The sequence below is a fragment of the Orbicella faveolata genome, unplaced genomic scaffold (genome assembly GCF_042242905.1).
Source record: "Orbicella faveolata isolate gen_17 unplaced genomic scaffold, um_ofav_v1 contig_46, whole genome shotgun sequence".
In the NCBI taxonomy this organism is placed as follows: domain Eukaryota; kingdom Metazoa; phylum Cnidaria; class Anthozoa; order Scleractinia; family Merulinidae; genus Orbicella; species Orbicella faveolata.
Window position 1 is genome coordinate 10,209,288 of NW_028301576.1, and position 20,081 is coordinate 10,229,368.

Consider the following 20,081-nt stretch of genomic DNA (forward strand, 5'->3'; position numbering starts at 1 on the left):
TTCAGCAATGATATTTCGCAGAAAATGCCTGAGACCTCGTGGAATTCCTCGAAACAGATTTGAATTCTGATTCACAAGGTTAATCAAAGGAAACTACAATTGATATTCTACTATTGCACTGCGACATTGGAAAGTTGACTGCCAGAGAGTTACGGTTTGACTAAAAAGTTTCAAATTCTTCGGTCGTTGTTTTCTCAGTTTTTTCTTCATTCTTAACAATTCGTTTTGATTGTAATTCATTAGGATTTTCCCAACTTAGTAAACTAGTATTTCAGCAAAAAATGACGTATAATGGTTTAAGTTATAAAAAGAGGTTAAAAAACTAAGCTACGCCACGCGTAAAAGAGATTTAGTGTTTTCAGTTCCTTTAATTTTGAGCGGAAAACAATTTTTTTTATGTCAGCTCAATGTCCTCAACGTTTACTATATGTAGAAGATAACTTGTAGCCTACCTTTTGAGACGAGGTAACATTCCATGTAAAGTGCAGCACGTTTCGACTTTGCTTCACCGTGGCTTCAGCAGGCTTGTTAATCACACGAAATGTTATTGTATCGTTATCCACAGCAGTGATATTCAGCTTAACTGTTTCATGAAGTGTGGCATTTATCACATTTGATTCGGTTACTATCTTGGGTGGGAAGTTGTCTACAAAAGCAATGTTGAAAGGAAGGGTGTGAAAATAAAGCAATTATATAACTCATCAACCAACTATGTAAAATGGAAACCGGAAACAAAGTATATACAGCTCGGCAAGTGAGAGCTGTTTTTTCCAAGTTTAGAGATTGACCTGTATAGCAGCAATTTCTACCTGAGCAGTTTTCTTTCCTCACCTAAACGGTAACCCATTTTAACTAGGGCGAAAAGTTTGAAACACATTTCAATACAAGAATGAAATAACCCTTTTCTGACTTACTAAGAGCGTTCGATTCGTTGACCAACTGAATGCTGATATCTTTCGTAACCATGCCTACAGACAGATCGCTTGTGGAGGCCACATCAAACAGGCACTCGTAATCTTCACCACATTCTTCTTCAGCTTTTACTCTTAAACTGTCATTTTGCCACGTGATGTTATCCGCAAACATGGGAACGAAACTAGGGATTTTAAAGGTATCCACGCTTTCATTTGGAGCATAGGTGAAGAGTGACTGGGATTGGTTGATTTGCCCTAAAAGAACATCAAAATCAGCATAAAGAATTACTTTGTAACGAAAGCTATTGTCACATTAAAGTGGATAAATTGTCTTGGAAGGTTTTTTGTATTTTAAGAAAGCACTAAGAGAGTTTCCATAGTCTTCTGTTTGGGTCAAGAACCTCCTTAAACTTATAACGGTTTTTATTAAATCTTGTCATGTTTACTCACTGAAGTTAGAGAAGAATTAATACGTTTTTGTCCCAACTGGATTATTCACTGGTGTCCATACACAAGACTATGATTAATGTTTGGGTTTTTACCACCCAAACGTTTATCCGTTTATTCATCTGTGGGAAAAAGGACTACTTGAGCAAGACTCAGACCTTGGCGATAAAGGCCAGTTTCGAAATTTCGAAAAGATTTTCCAAATCGTAGTTCATTTTATATTTACCTTGAAGATAAACTGTCCTGCGGTAGAAAACTATCGAGAAAAAAAATAGCTCTAAATATAATTACATTTTACACCAAACCCGAAGTGAATCTCCCTCAGCGTTGAAGATGATGGCAAAACTGATCCATTAGGCAATGTAAAGTCGTCATCCGGGTCATCGTTCCACGTTCCCAGCAAGCCTTTGGTGGTATTCTTGTAATCGTCTGCAGGAGTTACGACGAACGACAGCATCTCCTTTTTCTCACAGAAATTCACCGACATTGTTGACGGGAAAGAAACCTGTAAACAGTTTTCTTCCGATTTTGAGACAGAAAGGTTTCTACCAACTTCTACACTTTGGTTTGTCAGCCCGTTGTAGCCATTGTAGTTTTCTTGGTCTATCAGAATATCGAATCCACCTGAGAACGCGAAAAACAATTGCACATATTTGCGTTTCAGTAAATTTGAATATAAAAATGACGGCTGAAAACATCGTTCAGTTTTCGGCAAATTGCGCCATAATGACTAGGAATGGCCGAAGTTTTATTTTTCAATGGTTTCTAAGTCGACAGAGATTACCACACATGCTAATGTTCTTGAAAAAAGCGGATGTAGTCTAGCCAAAAATTTCGCATCTATTTTTTTAATATCTCAAGGCATAGAGGATTGATTGCTTTACATTAAATCTCTTTAATATCCCTCACCGCCTTCCTTTACTCGGACTTCAATGGTGCTCGTATTTTCTTCTCTCGCTGCGCCGGCTGAGAAAATAGTGGCGGTTGTTGAATTTCCCTGGGCAGCTTTTGTTCTGGCCTGTAGCTGGAATGTTCCATTTTGTGCATCAATCATGACGTATTCACCAAGTCCATTGAACGTGTAATTCCCATCATCCAGCGTCTTGATGTGAGGATCGCCCCAGAACCAACCTGAATTAACAATGAAAGCGAGCAGTTAAACAGAGTACGTGGGTAACTAGCTAAGGTCGCAAGTCTTTGCTGTTACTTGTAGGATTGCCCCGAGCTGAAAAGCCGATGTCTTAAGTATTGCTGGTGATGAAAATTAGGAAATTATTAAACCAACGAAATAAGTAAATTTTACTTGAAATAGCAAAACAGGCGATTTCCGTTTGCATTTGATTCGACATAAATCAATGTACCAGCTGTCATGTTACCTCATACCACGTGCTCCCATCGGGCATCGGGAGCTCAAAAGTGAATGACTCGGGAACCGCCATATTGTCCGGTCGTGTTTTCATGCAGTAGTCGTTGCGTTGCTAAATAAAGAGCTTAAAAGGCAATATTGTGGCACCATAAAGCAAAAAGTGTATAACATGACTTCAGCTGACGTTGCGTGGTGGCATGCTATGTCACGTGACACGACATTACATTTTATGACAACATACTATAATGTGTAGTTACACGTACGTCTTGGTGGAGGTCTGTAACGGGAACAGCTATCAGACGGACGATAGCGATAAAACAGATTGCACGAAGGTATGTCAACACAGCAATATTGATAGGCCTCCTCGTCCAAGGAGAACGTTTTCACGTGATTGGACCAGTAATGGAAAGCTGTCACTTTCACGTGACCGCCGTCAGGAGGACCAAACTTGAGAGAGCCCCAGTCTTCAAAGTCAGTGGAGTAGCAACATTCCTGTCTCAGCCGAAGTCCAACTAATCCTGTTAGAGTAGAATAATAAAACACGAATTTGGAACGTCTGGACTCATAACACACTTCAGGCCACGAATACCACCAGCTCCAGGAGAATCTTCCCCTGTCCAGCCACGCCTGCCACTCAGTACAAGGACATGCCATCTCCCGGTCTAATTTTATTAGGCGGTCGTACCAGTAACGAATGTTCGCGTATTCATTAAGAACAGCCCATGTTAAGCACTTCACCAGTGCACCTTTCCCGTCGCTGTCCTCAATCCTCCAAAAGTACCTCCCCAACGAACCTGTATTTCCTTTTTTCTTATCAAGGTTATACATTGCAAATGTAGCCGAGCTGAAATACGAAAAAAAGCGAAAGTAAAGTTCACACTTTTACCCCAGAAGATGAACAATTTTTCACTGTGTCGAAAAACCAAAGCTGAGGTTCTAGCCGATCAGGGAAGACACAGACTATATAGTGAACCAATCAAAACTCTAGGAAAATATGTGTAACTGACACTAAACGCGGGAAAAGGTGCGAGCGGGTCACGATGGGTTTTGTTTTTAGTTCTGAATGGTTGAGTAAGTGGCGCCAGTTTTTTTTCTACCAATCAGAAGCGTAGTAGTTATACTTGTGTAAAAGTTTCATTTTTGTAATGTACAACGACTGCAGTTAGCTCAGAATAAGAGTTTCATTGTAGTAGACGACACAACGATAGAATAAGTATAAAATTGTCCCTATGTTTAAACTCTCGCTAACTCTGCTGTTCTTCACCACACTAATATAAACGTAAATTTAACTCTCACGCTTCGTGGTTGTAATAATCTTTCCCATCATTTCCTGCGTTCCAGCCAGCGACAGGAAGACCATAGTAACTAGTCCAGTAACGGTAATCATCCCTGCAAGCATGAAAGTTACAAAATTTGAATGCTTTTTCCCGTACGCCCTCAGTGGAAAGACGAGCAACGACAACAAAATAACAACAACAAAATTATCAACAATAAAAAATTAAAAAAAAATTATCATCATCATCAACAATGGTAACAAAATAACAAGATCGATGTCTAGACGGACGGGAAAAGCGATTGATAGATTGATTTCCACTATTAAGCCATGGTCAATCTTCAGACACATAAGCCTAAATCATTTCTCACATGAGAACGCTGATTGGATTCAATGCAAATCCACTTACGGATCCGCTGGAACCACCCACTGAATTCCTCCATAAGGGTAGTTGTACATCAAAAATGTGTTAAATCCATCCGTAATTATGACAGCTTGAAAAGTGTTACTCTGAAAGAGAGATTAAAGTAAAGTTAGATTGCAAATGAAAATGCAAGAAAATGCAGTAACCCGTGTCAGCGATCAACAACAGCAAGTCCCTTGACGACAAAGGTAAAGGTAAACTTTAGGTAAACGACATCAGGCGAGGTAAACTGGGTAAAAAGTTAAACGACATCAGGCGATCGACATAAAAACGTACTACGTTTTTCTTCAGTTGAATGGACTTTTGACACTTTCAAAGTTTTTTCAGTTTCGATCTTATGGACCTACGAGATCGCTACATGCATATTCAAGACTGTAATAATTATATCATCAAATTTCTCAATAGTTCATAAAACAGCACCTGCGGCAATGCGAGTAGTTTTAGGAGTAATATTATGGGAAAAGCTAGTTATTAGTTGATTACCCAATCAGAACGTGCAAAAGGCTCTACCGATTCACTGTTTCCGCAAACTATAGTAATCAAAGATGAGCAGAAGAAAGACGAAAAATAAATGCTTAACCAGCGACATGTCGTTTAAAGGAACGTTTTCTCAATAATAATAGCATTGGTAGTAGTAGTAAATAAGCGGAGTACAATTCGGTCTGTAAGCGAGAGTCCGATTTGTCAATTACGAGTATGATTACAGACTGAATTGGACGATGCGAAGCCCCGTTACCAATCAATCAAAACTATGACAAAATTCGAGAAACGAACAAACCATCGATTGAGCGCTGAACGATTAAACGTCGTTATGAATGCTGAAAAACCCAGCAGTTTACTCAACAAAGTGCACCGCAACAGCGCACGCAAAATGACGCGTACTGTCCAATTACACAGGCATGACGCGTACACTGTCCAATTACAATGTCCAATTACAAGCATGAAGCGTACACTGTCCAATTAATGCTCAAATCGGGCTGCTGATAGCCAATCACGTTCGAGAATTTTGTTATAGTTTTGATTATATGGATGATAAACTTCTTACCCAACGACAGTTGTTGTCGTAAGCGTATGGACAGAGCTTGTACCAGGTCACAACAAGAACCCAAGTGGCAGCAAAGTTGGCAAATGTTGTACTGTCGCCATAGAGCTTTACATCTTCTGAGGCCATCTCGAGTATTTTAGAAGAGCTTCCCTTGGTTTGAGTGTACACTTGATAATACACCTTAGAGTGACCGTCTCTGAAGGCAGAGTACATATCAGTCGTGGCCCAGAACGGTGCAATAATTGCCATATTTCTCAGCCACCTGTAGACACCAAACTTCCGTGGCCACCACCAGCTCCATTCATAATTCAACTGGATTATACCATTGCGGCATATCTACAAAATGAAGAAAAGGTGTTTAGATTAAAGCACACCACATCAACTCTTGTTTGGTAAAGAGCGAGTATTACACGTGTGTACAAATTTATCATCGGTTAACTCTGTCTTACTACCTCATGGAGAAGAAATTTGTTATAAGTAGTGCTACTTGATGGGATACTAATCCATCTAGGTACACGTTTATATTTCAGAATGAATCAAGGCAATAAAGAGTCACTCTATAGTGGAATATTGGTCACTTTCGTAAATAAAAGCGAAAAGTTCTATAGACTTACATGAATATTTACAAACAAGCGTTTTAACTTAAGTGGCCAGCAGCAATGCAATTTTATTGGAATGAGTGTTTACATACGAAAAGAGGTCAACACCTTCAGGATCGGTTCGGTACACCGACAGGAGATGCCAATATGGCTGCCGTGACGTCATTTTGAAAACACTTTGTACTTACGTAGAGCTTGTAATGCCTCTCCGAGAAGAATGGAAATCCAGTCCAATCCGCGTCGATCTTCAAGCAGTGACCAGAATAGAAGTATGGAGAGTCTTCAAGACGAAACTCGTTATCATTATGCTGCGGGCCGTATGGATACATAATGTTCTCATGTGGAGCGGCTTCAATGTAATGAAAAAATAAAAATAAAAATGTATAACCTATATATAGCTTGTTGCACGATATGGCCAGCTAAAAATGCAGAACGCCACATTTCGAACTTTCTTCGATAATAGACTTACGGCATTTACTTACACATAATATTATTCATTGTACCTCACGTAGAGTCATAAAATCATTTACATAAACAGACATAAAAAGAACTATTTAAATACGCTGATATTATGTGTACTCACTTGTTGGAGCTGGAGTTGTTGGAGCTGACAAGAAAAACGAAAAATGTGAAAGACAATGTGAATACAGTATCAGGTAATTAGCAGTGTTTATAATTATGATATATGTAGATAATGAGAGAATGTGTAATGAATGAACAAAGGACTTAACTACATTGTCACTGATTACATTAATTTTAAATAACTATCCCAATACGAGCCTCTCATCGATTCAATCACTTCTATTTTCTAAATTATTGCTGAACCTTTAAAAACAAGCAGCGGCTTTTGCTGGTTACCTTTCTGTTTCGCCCTTCGAGTGAGAATCCACTGACTTGTGCAAAGAAAGTTATTGACTCGCTCACTAACGAGGAAGCGTTCTGAGTCACGAACGAATTGCTGACGCCCCTTCCTGCTTTGCTATGTTACTTGTTGAAAGACATTCGATTGACGAATGGAAAGAAAGTTAACGACTCATTAACGAGGAAGCGCTCTGGCACAAGTACGTCGAGGAACTGGACGAGATCAAATCACCCTGACTGTTCAATTCTGCATCTGCTGACGCACTTGTTGCCAGAGACAAAGCTGGGGTAAGTGACACACTGGCTAATATGTTATCTGATTGGCTAGACACTTTTGCATTGGTTGCAGACGGCGACATAGATAAGAACAAATGCATTGTTGTGTGATGTGATGGTTATTGATGTTCTGAAGCCGCCTTAAAAAGCCGTGATTAATGTATATCAGGCCACGCGAATAAAATGTCGAATTATGTTTATAAAGATGACTGCGAAATCGAAGTTTTCGCTCGGTCGTCTAAAACTAGCGCACTTGATTAAAATTCCCTTCATAGGTTTTCGTCTAGCGCGCTTAATTTTCACGGGCCAAACTAACCATTTAGATATGGTATACCCATGGCAAAGCTCTTTCTTTAGAACCTCTTATTTGTTGAGAGACTATTACACTAGAAGAGTTATGAGCTTCTAAAATCAGTTGAAACTTGGCATGTCAATTACATTGCGATAGTTGTATATTTCAAATGGCCAAAAAGCATAAAAAGAATAGAAGGGGTACAACGACGTGCGACTAGGCTTATGTTACCCGATGTTAGCTATAATGAGCGCCTAAAACGTCTCAACCTGTTACCACTGGTATACCGCAGAGAAGTCAAGGACCTCTCAATCTTTTATAAACTGAAGTGCGGGCATTTCAACTCTTCATTTAATCCGTATTTTCAATTTTGTTCAGATGAGAGATTAAGATCACACTCTGGTAATAAACTGAAAATTAACAGAGTTAGGACGGAACTTTTTAAGGGAGCTTCTTTTAACAGGATTCCGTATTTACGGAACAATTTGCCCGATGAATTGAGGACTGCCAACTCTACTAGTGCTTTTTCTTTTAAGAAATTATGCCCTATTTTTTTTTATAAAGATAAGGTTTTTAACCCTGAGCGCCCCTAAACCACCTGGGCTAAAATCAGTCGTTAGTTAGTTAGCTAGTCAGTCAGGTAGTTAGGTAGTTAGTAGATAACTAACAAATTGCTGGTTAAATAATTCAGTTTTTATATATTCATACATTTTCTTTTCATAATGGGTGGACTAGCACGTATTGTTCGTCAGTTCCCTTCTAGTCTTCCCCACTGCCTTGTTATGTGCTTAAATTTTTTTTATTAATGTGATTATTATTATTAATATTATTTTATTTCGTAATATTATATATAACTTTCCTTTATGTAATTGCAGTGAAAATGGAATAAATAAAAAAGCAAACAAAACGTATTTACTTCAACATGATTTTAAGCTCAGAGAAATAATCGAACCGCAAATTACAAACTGTATGAATATGAAATTGTAGAAATAAGGTTATTATAAAGATCATAGACAATGTAAACAGTTTTATAAAACAGGGTAAAAGGGGTTTCTAAATTCATGAATAGCGAATTCACACATTTGAAATTCTTTTATCGGTTATTAGGACATATTAGTCTGTTTTTATATGGCTGTAGCTTTGCGAGCAGGCGAGATGGACCAAATCCTGCGCTGTGATTGGTTACCCGAAAGACTGAGACTTTTTTCGTTACAAGGTGCCTTTATATCTCTGTATCAATCCGTCGGTCCCAGTTACGAAAGTTTGCAGGTATCATTGACTGGTAGATAGCCGTGAAAGCAAAGGCGAAACGGCATGCAAAGGTGGGAATTAAAATGCCATTAAAAGAAGGAATTAACTGGGAGTAGGTTTACTTACTGACTCCATTTAAAAGTTGTGCTGGGTATTTCTTGTGCGAAAACTACATCATATTATTCTTCACAAAAAGTCTCATACATTTCTTAACTACTGCTACGTAACCTATTCCGCTTACACTGAGTCATTGCATTCCGAGTTACTCAACATTCACTTTCTTGCATCACGACCTTGGGCTACCTGACGACGATTTACCATTCGCTTCTTTGGCATCCCGAAGTCTTGAATCAATAACTTCTCCAAGGTATGTGATTTTTATCTCTCTTGACTGGTTGACTTGTTCACTGTGTTTAATTACGTTGTAATCTATTATTTTTTAGATTATGGTAAGTTCAACTGAAGTGCCTTCTCCACAATGAGACGTCACTTAATAGGTTCTTTTGTCTATCCGCTAATGAATAGCGTATCGTTTCTTCTGTCAACCGAAGGGACGCATCAAAGTCGCGGAATGTTAACCTTTTCCTTGGTAAACTACTGCTAACTACGTTTTCTTCAGGGATTATAGCGGAGCTCCGACGGCCCGCCAGCACAGCCCCATACTCATATAAGAAAGAAACGGAAACTCATGAGTTGATTTTCTCATGGTATCATGGCTAGCGGTGTTGCTCGTGGGTGCGTACGCAAGACGACGGCGGCGACGGAGTCGCGCAATATTGCGGTCATACTTCCTCTCTAGCAAATGCGGCCTTGGTTTTTAGCGTATGTCTTTGAGATTGGACTTCCATGTTATAGTTAATTGACACCTGTCAAAACAAAGTATCCGCTGACCAGTATCACATGAGTGATACTGAGGGTACGAGTTTTCAAAACAGGTGCAAAAAAAAAAACATTTGAAGTGCGTGACCTCAAGAATTGTAAAATACAATATTTGAATGCCGAACATCTTAAGTGTTAAGGAAATCTACTTACTATCCTGACCTGCTCTAACAACGATCACAGGATCACTGGCGGGTCCATCTCCTTTGACAGTAGATGCAAACACTGTGATATTGTAGTTGACGTACTCCTTTAGATTGGTCAATTCCTTTTGACGATCATCAGGACCAGCTAGAACATTCCCATTGTCATTCTCTGTTTGTGACTTGTAAATAATAGTGTAACCCGTGATGACACCATTCTGTTGATCAGCTGGAACCTCATCCCACATGACTAAGATGCTGGTTGAGCTGCTCTTCTGTCCTGTCACATTTTGTGGAGCACCATCGGGTTCTGGCACAGAAGTTATGTACAGAGTTATAATGCAACGTAAGAAATACGATCTCAGTAACTTGTCAGAGAATCCTAATGATTTGTCCTTTTTCACTTTTAACATTTGCAATTGTTTCCAACAGTTTTTCCCGAGTTGCTATCTTCTATTCGCTTTAAATGCGAGTTACATAATAAGGGTAATTCAGAACTGGCTAGTTAAGTTGACCTGAAAACAAATCAAAGTTTCACAAGTCGTCTTTACTGCCCAGTTGTTTAATGAAATAGCATAAGTCTGCAAGCAGCTACCCTTACGATCAAAGGGAAACTTGATAAGGAAATCTACTTACGATCCTGGTCGGTTCTAACGACAATGGGAGGATCACTGGCGGGTCCATCTCCTTTGACAGTAGATGCAAACACTGTGATATTGTAGTTGACGTACTCCTTTAGATTGGTCAATTCCTTTTGACGATCATCAGGACCAGCTCGAACATTCCCATTGTCATTCTCTGTTTGTGACTTGTAAATAATAGTGTAACCCGTGATGACACCATTCTGTTGATCAGCTGGAACTTTATCCCACATGACTAAGATGCTGGTTGAGCTGCTCTTCTGTCCTGTCACATTTTGTGGAGCACCATCGGGTTCTGATACAGAAGTTATGTACAGAGTTATAATGCAACGTAAGAAATACGATCTCAGTAACTTGTCAGAGAATCCTAATGATTTGTACTTTTTCACTTTTAACATTTGCAATTGTTTCCAACAGTTTTTCCCGAGTTGCTTTCTTCTATTCGCTTTAAATGCGAGTTACATAATAAGGGCAATTCAGAACTGGCTAGTTACGTTGACCTGAAAACAAATCAAAGCTTCACAAGTCATCTTTTACTGACCAGTTGTTTGATGAAGTAATATAAGTCTGCAAGCAACTACCCATACGATCAAAAGGAAACTTGATAAGGAATCTACTTACGATCCTGGTCGGTTCTAACGACAATGGGAGGATCACTGGCGGGTCCATCTCCTTTGACAGTAGATGCAAACACTGTGATATTGTAGTTGACGTACTCCTTTAGATTGGTCAATTCCTTTTGACGATCATCAGGACGAGCTAGAACATTCCCATTGTCATTCTCTGTTTGTGATTCGTAAGTAATGGTGTAACCCGTGATGACACCATTCTGTTGATCAGCTGGAACCTCATCCCACATGACTAAGATGCTGGTTGAGCTGCTGTTCTGTCCTGTCACATTTTGTGGAGCACCATCGGGTTCTGGTACAGAAGTTATAAAATAACATAAATCTGCAAGCAACTACTCTAACGATCAAAGGGAAACCTAATCTGGAAATATACTTACTATCCTGGTCAGTTCTAACGACAATGGGGGGATCACTGGCGGGTCCATCTCCTTTGACAGTAGATGCAAACACTGTGATATTGTAGTTGACGTACTCCTTTAGATTGGTCAATTCCTTTTGACGATCATCAGGACCAGCTAAAGCAATTCCATTGTCATTCTCTGTTTGTGACTTGTAAATAATAGTGTAACCCGTGATGACACCATTCTGTTGATCAGCTGGAACCTCATCCCACATGACTAAGATGCTGGTGGAGCTGCTCTTCTGTCCTGTCACATTTTGTGGAGCACCATCGGGTTCTGATACAGAAGTTATGTACAGAGTTATAATGCAACGTAAGAAATACGATCTCAGTAACTTGTCAGAGAATCCTAATGATTTGTACTTTTTCACTTTTAACATTTGCAATTGTTTCCAACAGTTTTTCCCGAGTTGCTTTCTTCTATTCGCTTTAAATGCGAGTTACATAATTAGGGCAATTCAGAACTGGCTAGTTACGTTGACCTGAAAACAAATCAAAGTTTCACAAGTCATCATTACTGCCCAGTTGTTTAATGAAATAGCATAAGTCTGCAAGCAGCTACCCTTACGATCAAAGGGAGACTTGATAAGGAAATCTACTTACGATCCTGGTCGGTTCTAACGACAATGGGGGGATCACTGGCGGGTCCATCTCCTTTGACAGTAGATGCAAACACTGTGATATTGTAGTTGACGTACTCCTTTAGATTGGTCAATTCCTTTTGACGATCATCAGGACCAGCTCGAACATTCCCATTGTCATTCTCTGTTTGTGACTTGTAAGTAATGGTGTAACCCGTGATGACACCATTCTGTTGATCAGCTGGAACCTCATCCCACATGACTAAGATGCTGGTTGAGCTGCTCTTCTGTCCTGTCACATTTTGTGGAGCACCATCGGGTTCTGATACAGAAGTTATGTACAGAGTTATAATGCAACGTAAGAAATACGATCTCAGTAACTTGCCAGAGAATCCTGATGATTTGCATTTTTTTACTTTTCACAGTAGCAATTGTTTCCAACAGTTTTTTCCGAGTTTCTTCCTTCTATTCAATTTAAATACGAGTTACACCTTAAGTGCAATTCAGAACTGGCTAGTTACGTCGACCTAAAAAAAAAAATCAAAGTTTCACAAGACACCTTTATTGACAAGTCTATTAATGAAATAGCATAACTCTGAAAGCAACTACTCTAACGATTAAAGGGAAACTTGATAAAGAAATCTACTTACTATCCTGGTCAGTTCTAACAACAATGGGAGGATCACTGGCAGGTCCATCTCCTTTGACAGTAGATGCAAACACTGTGATATTGTAGTTGACGTACTCCTTTAGATTGGTCAATTCCTTTTGACGATCATCAGGACCAGCTCGAACATTCCCATTGTCATTCTCTGTTTGTGACTTGTAAGTAATGGTGTAACCCGTAATGATACCATTCTGTTGATCAGCTGGAACCTCATCCCACATGACTAAGATGCTGGTTGAGCTGCTCTTCTGTCCTGTCACATTTTGTGGAGCACCATCGGGTTCTGGCACAGAAGTTATGTACAGAGTTATAATGCAACGTAAGAAATACGATCTCAGTAACTTGTCAGAGAATCCTAATGATTTGTACTTTTTCACTTTTAACATTTGCAATTGTTTCCAACAGTTTTTCCCGAGTTGCTTTCTTCTATTCGCTTTAAATGCGAGTTACATAATAAGGGCAATTCAGAACTGGCTAGTTACGTTGACCTGAAAACAAACCAAAGCTTCACAAGTCATCTTTTACTGACCAGTTGTTTGATGAAGTAGTATAAGTCTGCAAGCAACTACCCTTACGATCAAAGGGAGACTTGATAAGGAATCTACTTACGATCCTGGTCAGTTCTAACGACAATGGGAGGATCACTGGCGGGTCCATCTCCTCTGACCGTAGACGCAGACACTGTGATATTGTAGTTGACGTACTCCTTTAGATTGGTCAGTTCCTTTTGACGATCATCAGGACGAGCTAGAACATTCCCATTGTCATTCTCTGTTTGTGACTTGTAAGTAATGGTGTAACCCGTGATGACACCATTCTGTTGATCAGCTGGAACCTCATGCCACATGACTAAGATGCTGGTTGAGCTGCTCTTCTGTCCTGTCACATTTTGTGGAGCACCATCGGGTTCTGATATGAAAGGTGAAACCACTGGGTTATCTTTCAACGAATTATGAGAGTGCAGTTTACGATCGTATTAATGAATTTCGAATGTGCTTAGAAAATCACAACGTGGTGACACTTACTTTGTGGGAAATACTGAATAGTGGTCAATTACAAGTTTAAGGGCCAGAGAAACAAAATAAATAAACAAACAACAAATTATCACTAATTTGGACACTGATGAACCCTGTTTTTAGTCGGTTTTGTCCGAAATTGTGTGAGACTCGGCTTCTAAAACTTTGAATTTACCGTGATCTATATTTACGTGAACAGTGTCAAAATATTATTTCTTCTTATTCTTATTGTTATTATTACTATTACTAAACTATCACCCGGTAGCTGCAAGTTAGATTAACGATTGCAGATACATAAATGTTATTAGTTCTAATGTGATCCTCTTGGTGGGAGTAGTTCTGAAAACACCTGTTGCTGGTGACTGACGTTTCAACAACCTTAGCGGAAGTCATCTTCAGAGTCAAGTGAATAGTGCTTGTCAGTCGATGGTGTTGCAAGTCCGATCCATTGAAACTGATTAACCAGTTTATCTGTAGTGGTGTTGGCTGAAAGACTCGTGTAAAGTTTGTCATCCGTCATTGGTCGGTTCTAGGTTTCTATCCGTCAATGCCACGACTATCAATACTTTGACGAGACGACTGTGACTAGTTTGTGACACACCAGACAGCTTACGTGACGAAAACACATACCTTGAACGCGTTTCTCAAATGCATCGAATGACAATAGCTGGCATTTATCTTTTTCTCAGTTCGTGAGCGGGTGGAATTCAACAAATACTGCAGTCTGATTGGTTCCTGGAGCGGGGCAGGCATGTTTTGCAGGTTGCAGGTTGCAGATTGCAGGTTAAATTATCGTCTTCTAAGTCCACTTGAGTCTACTTAGCATTCGGTTAGCCTGAAGAGCACTCCAATTAGCCTAAATTAGCTAAGGTTACTTGCGGTTAGCCTTTATACTGGAGTTTATTTGACTTCAACTCAAATAAACAAGTCGTTTTAACCTGCAACCAGCAACCTGGAAAATATTCCTGCCGCCCGGAACGGGCGTTGCTTAGTTCCTGTTCGGCTTTCTCCCAGGCCTTCACGGTCAATTGATTTCGGTGACGTGTCCCAGACGATTGGTACGGAGTACCTTAGACAATAACAGACTGCGCATGCGTTTGGGTCAGTCCCAGAATGCTTTTGTTGATTTTGGCTAAGCTTCAGAGATTTTAATTCCTGTTCTTTCGTAAGTTTTTGTGTACAGCACGAAACTGAAGGGGCTCATTTACCCGATTGACTTTGCTATCCGGACAACTTCAATCACTCTCACCAAATAACTCTGTCGGAGAAGATGCTAATTTTTGCAACTCGTAGGATAGGAAAACTGTATCTTTTAGCAAGTTTGCTGACGTCTGGTCAGAAGAGCAACTTCCTTGGTACTTACGGTTAGAACTATTATTATGCTTGTCACTCAAAATGTTTAATTTGACAACTGGAAGCCTAAGCGACAAATTATATCAAGTTTCGAAAGCTAACAGGTTGTGACCTATAATTTCTGTTCAACTACGGAATCTTTTAATAGTTCCGACTCTTTTGAATATGTCGCTCCTGTATGAATTTGACTTAAGAAATCTGTGAATTTATGTGTTTCACAGAGTTCAGATCTAATAGCGCTTGTCCTGATGAAATAATAATTGTGTCGCTGCTTTGTGATCTGAGTGCAAAGTCAAAGGCCGGCGCGGAACGATCTGACTTGTTGTTGTTGTTTTTGTTGCTTTTATCTCCATATATGAAAGAGAATTCTAGAAAAGGTTGCTGTAGTCCTCATTTAGTAAATAAGCCTGTGGTTAAGTGGTTCTTGCAAAAATGTACGTATAGAAATTACCGTACATGTAAAGTTAAGTTTAATTTCGCAAGCTAATTACCTTTCACAAAACTTGTTGGTCACAAGACAGCAATGCGAGCGAATTCCTGGTTATTGCATAGCGGTCAAACTATAGTTAAATAATTAAATTAGAAAGCTACTCTTGAACCCGAAATTTAGAAAATTTTGTTATCGAGTGCTACGGTTACATGTGAAAGAACCCTTCAGTTTAAAGGCTTAAATATCTGGCGTAATCAGTACTAGCCTGCGTTTTGAAAGCGCCGATGCTTCTGATTCGATAAGGTCCGTTTCGATCCAAATGAGCCGCTTAACTTGACCACTTAACGTTAAAACAAAAGCGAAGAGTTTAAATTGCTTTTCCCTAGCGGTCACTCCCAGAAATGCCCAGAGAATTCTCCCGCGAGATGAAATCGGCTCGGTGAAAAATTGTCCCAATTTTTAGGTTTTTGTCTAGGCCACACTTTTCGCCTCGGACAACGTGACCCGAAACGATTGACCGCGGCGAAATATTGAGGCCTAGGAACTAGGCAAGAGAGGGCGCAATTAGGGACTTTAAGCAGCGGGAACGCGGACGGCGACGGAGACGCCGAAACCTGTGAGAAGGCTGGGGAGAGAACGCCGTTGTGGCGGGAATTCACAAACATTAAGCAGCACCGTCGGAAACCGCGGTTTCCGCACTGTCAAGCTTATTGACATTATTGATATTCGTCCTCTGTTTATCAGGATGAACTAGGATGACTTCATTGAAAGCAGTTCGCAATCAACTCTTGATAATCCACGATGAAGGTGTGTTAAACGATGACGAACTTCTACTCTTTAATGATTTAAACCGGTCTATTAAATGATCTCGACCAACTTTATGATTCCTTTCCTGATTTCAACTTCGATGGTTTGAAGACGACGAGTGCCTGACCGAATTTCGCTTCCACAAACGCAACTTGCCCCTTGGCCCCCTTCTCGCTGAGTTGTACAATGAAATAAATGAACTTATTATCAGCAGATGTTTAATCAGACTGGCGCGACAAATGCAAATCAGTATGCCGACTGATAAAGATCTATAAAGTAAACCCCTGATCTTACGACTGAAAATGGAAACAGCTACGCAAGTTTTAATGGTGTCTACCCTTTGAAATGTGTTAGAATTTCACCATAATGAGCCATTTGACATTTGAGTACTTCTTGAAAGGAAAAATTTCGATTGAAATTCGTGTAAGCTGTTTTTATTTACATAAGCTTTCAAAAAGATATTTCACCAGATTTCACGGTACTCACATGTTCGCCGACTGGCTTGAGTTCGCTTCAGATTTCTCGACGTTTCTTTAAAATGAAATATCTCACATAACAAGAGAAAAAAAGCATTAACGTTCCTCGAAATTTGTAACACGGGTTATTTAGCGTTGACACAGCAGAGGAAACGAAAGCGAAAACTCACGTTTTCAGACAACGCGAAATGAGCTTCACTCACGTCGGGCCCGAACGCAGAACGTCAACCTGTTTCCCGCCAATCATGCGCTGTGGACCTCTTGGCTTTTCCCTGATCTTATCGCGTTCCCATCGCCGTCCGCGTTGTCGTTGCTTAAAGTCCCTATTTTCTCATCCGGACCGCCTCAGCGGGCGGAATCCGTCGTGTTGATCTATTTTCGTGAACGAAGTAGCAGTAATCGTCAATCTTTCGCCCTTTTTACACTTCCATAGACGATTAATCAACGTAAGTTTAACTCTATTAACTTTTAAATGACAGGGAGAGTCAAGTAAGTAAATTCATTTGAGTGTTTTGAAGTTGTGAGAGTTTGTTCGCCTGTTTGGAGCTCGGCGTTGTATTGGCGCGTAATCCTGTGAGTCTCTCTCCGTGCAATTTTAAGAAAAAAATGAGTTAATTTCTGTCGAGTTTACCTCTCTGACGGTTGAATTGCTGTCTCTGAGACAATTTCTGTGAAATACACTTGACGAATTTTCTCGCTATCCGCTGTTCAATTCACGGTAGAAAAGTCTGATTTTGAGTGATTCGCAACGATTGACAGAAATTATTTTTGTAGTACAACTTCAAACTTTGCACGAAATTTCACACCGGAAAAACAATTTTGGAGAACTTAACTGGTGAACTAAATTCGACTAGCATAAAGTAGTTCGAAATAAATCTGTTCTTTAATACATTTTAAAGTTGTCTGTCTAGTATCTGAGTTACTGGCCAGCTTAAGGTCGGTTAGTATAGTGAAAAACTGTGGCCTCGGGCTTTGTGGAAGCGGTGTGGCCTAATGGTTAGGACGCTGGATTTGTAATCCAGAGGTCCCAGGTTCAAATCCTCCTCCCTTCCACAGCTGGATTTGTGTCTGGAGGTCCCAGAATCAACTCCTCCACGCTTTGTAAATAGCCAACTGGCCAACCTCCAGCCAGTTGGGATTTTTAACGAGTTTCTGTTTAATTTACAATATTTGTTTGCTTATTTCAGTGTCCACAATTAGTACAGCAGTGCTAAACCACTTGGACACTTAAATAGAGTGATTTATTTATTTTATTTATTATTTATTGAAAATGCTGCCCTCTGTCTATTGTTTAAAAAGAATACTATATTGTTTTCGAATCGGCTTAGAATTATTGTCAGCATGCTTGGTCGCAGAGGTGTGCAAAACCTCCAAAGACGAATTTCGTCCTCTCAAATTCTCCCAAATTCAGACCATCCATTGAACATCAACCGAATGTGATCAGAGTCGGCACAGGGTATCTTATAAATTGGTGTTATGTAGGCGAAACCGTCCAGTGTTTTGAAACTCGTAAGAAAGAACATATCAGGAATGTCAAAACATGCGCTAATGGATCAAACGTTGCGAAACATGCATGGTCATTCGACCATCGCATAGATTTTGACCAAGCATGATGCTGACAATAATTCTAAGCCGATTCCAAACCAGTATATTCTTTTTAAACAATAGTCACCTAATTTACTTTTGCTTTTGTTGTTCTTCTTATTTTTATCTTTTATCCGTCGAAGGCTGTAGATCGGCAGCCGAAAGCTCATGTTCTTTTTTGAAAATTTTTAGCCAGAGAACGTTTTTATTGTTATTTTGATTACGTCTCATCTTGGCTGCGCTTCAGTCTTCAATTTTTAAATCTTGTCATATTTTGTGACCGTCACTTCTAAAGATGTATGTTGTAGCATACGAAACGTCTTGTTAATATACTATGTGTAACCTATTTGTTATGTTTGTTACCGCTGTTTGTTTTCTCTTTCTCCTGAAATTGAAATGGCCGAAAAACAAGAATTTTTCTGACGTTGTGGCTAATTGACACCTGTCAAAACAAGGTATTCGCTGACCAGTGCCACATGGCCATATCGCGGGCTTAAGTGTACAGCTCATTACTGGATCGCGGGCTCAAGCCAGGTTTACATGTTGTATTCAGGGCCGGGTTGTTGGGAAGCCGAAAAACGCTAACCCAGGATTGAAATTTAACTGAAGTACGAATTATGTTTTGTTTAGTTTGAGATTATTCAAACTCGAAACAGAAGACAAAAACTATAAACAGAAAACCTCACCACAACGTTACAAAACTCAATTCAAAATTCGCTTGCGTTCTTTCCGCCTCTAAAGTAAAATTCTTAAGATATAATTAATTGCAACTGTTAGAATTTTAAACAACTACATTATTTATATTTATGCACAGCACCTTCTTCATCTGTGGTAGCATTCACTACAGAGCTCCCATCACTAGTGCCAACCATGTTTCTTGCAAACACGTTAAAGTAGTATGTTGTCCGAGGTAAGAGGTTTTCAAGAGAAGCACTTGTATTGGACACCACACAGGAACTATCTGACAGGGATCCTTGACAGACAGCATCTACAAACACTTCATTATCTTGACTTCTCTTCACCGTGTAGTTGTGAATTGCGCTGTTTCCATCAAAACCAGCAATCCAGGAAATAACCACTGCTCGAGAGCTCTTTGAATCAACTGACACATTCAACGGTGGGTGTGGTTTCTCTGTGGAGTTAATTTATAGAGACTATTTTCAAAAACAATCCATGTGCGATTAAAAGTGTTTTATTATTAATGGTATCTATAGCAAAATTCTTTATTGTGATTGGTTCTTCGCGCACTTATTTACCACGTAACCTGCACCGATCACGACGGTGTCCAATTACAGGTATCCCATTACAACTTTTTTTAATAGGCCATTTCCGAGTTACCTTGTGCCTCTGTTTCAAACAGAGTCTTCGTGGAAAAACCCTTCTCATGAAAATTGTAGATAATGAGACAATGTTTTAAATGAAGAATGAACTTACCTTCAGTAGATTGCACAGCAGTCATTGTAGCTATAGTAAAGACAAAATGACAGCACAAATCATTAACGTCATCGAGACTAAATTTTAGGGTCACAAACGTTAAACGTAGTAAGAATTGTCAGCATGAGCGTAGCGCTGATTGTATTACAATGTTAGCTATTTTTTGTCGTGATATTCGGTCATTATAGATTGTTTGTTCATTTCTATGAAGGTAAGGCTATGATAGGCCAGACCCGGCATGCCATGCTATGCTGTGTCTTGCCGTACTACAGTTATGGCATGACATAAGATTC

General features: G+C 39.6%; 1 protein-coding gene across 1 annotated transcript in view; it reads right to left on the reverse strand.

The window, feature by feature from the left end:
- The window catches only part of LOC110050515 (uncharacterized), a 59,866-nt gene that overhangs the window by 12,156 nt on the left and 27,629 nt on the right, over nt 1–20,081 (reverse strand). Inside the window, exons 22-40 of the mRNA XM_089276669.1 lie at nt 19,789–19,818; nt 19,172–19,486; nt 13,298–13,597; nt 12,672–12,971; nt 12,044–12,343; nt 11,418–11,717; nt 11,033–11,332; nt 10,407–10,706; nt 9,781–10,080; nt 6,652–6,675; nt 6,257–6,417; nt 5,470–5,805; nt 4,410–4,510; nt 4,024–4,116; nt 2,991–3,571; nt 2,271–2,492; nt 1,653–1,985; nt 915–1,169; nt 453–646 (exon numbers count right to left, since the gene is read on the reverse strand). Of these exons, the coding sequence (XP_089132795.1) occupies nt 453–646; nt 915–1,169; nt 1,653–1,985; nt 2,271–2,492; nt 2,991–3,571; nt 4,024–4,116; nt 4,410–4,510; nt 5,470–5,805; nt 6,257–6,417; nt 6,652–6,675; nt 9,781–10,080; nt 10,407–10,706; nt 11,033–11,332; nt 11,418–11,717; nt 12,044–12,343; nt 12,672–12,971; nt 13,298–13,597; nt 19,172–19,486; nt 19,789–19,818 (4,745 nt within the window). The remainder of the gene's footprint in view (nt 1–452; nt 647–914; nt 1,170–1,652; nt 1,986–2,270; nt 2,493–2,990; nt 3,572–4,023; nt 4,117–4,409; nt 4,511–5,469; nt 5,806–6,256; nt 6,418–6,651; nt 6,676–9,780; nt 10,081–10,406; nt 10,707–11,032; nt 11,333–11,417; nt 11,718–12,043; nt 12,344–12,671; nt 12,972–13,297; nt 13,598–19,171; nt 19,487–19,788; nt 19,819–20,081) is intronic.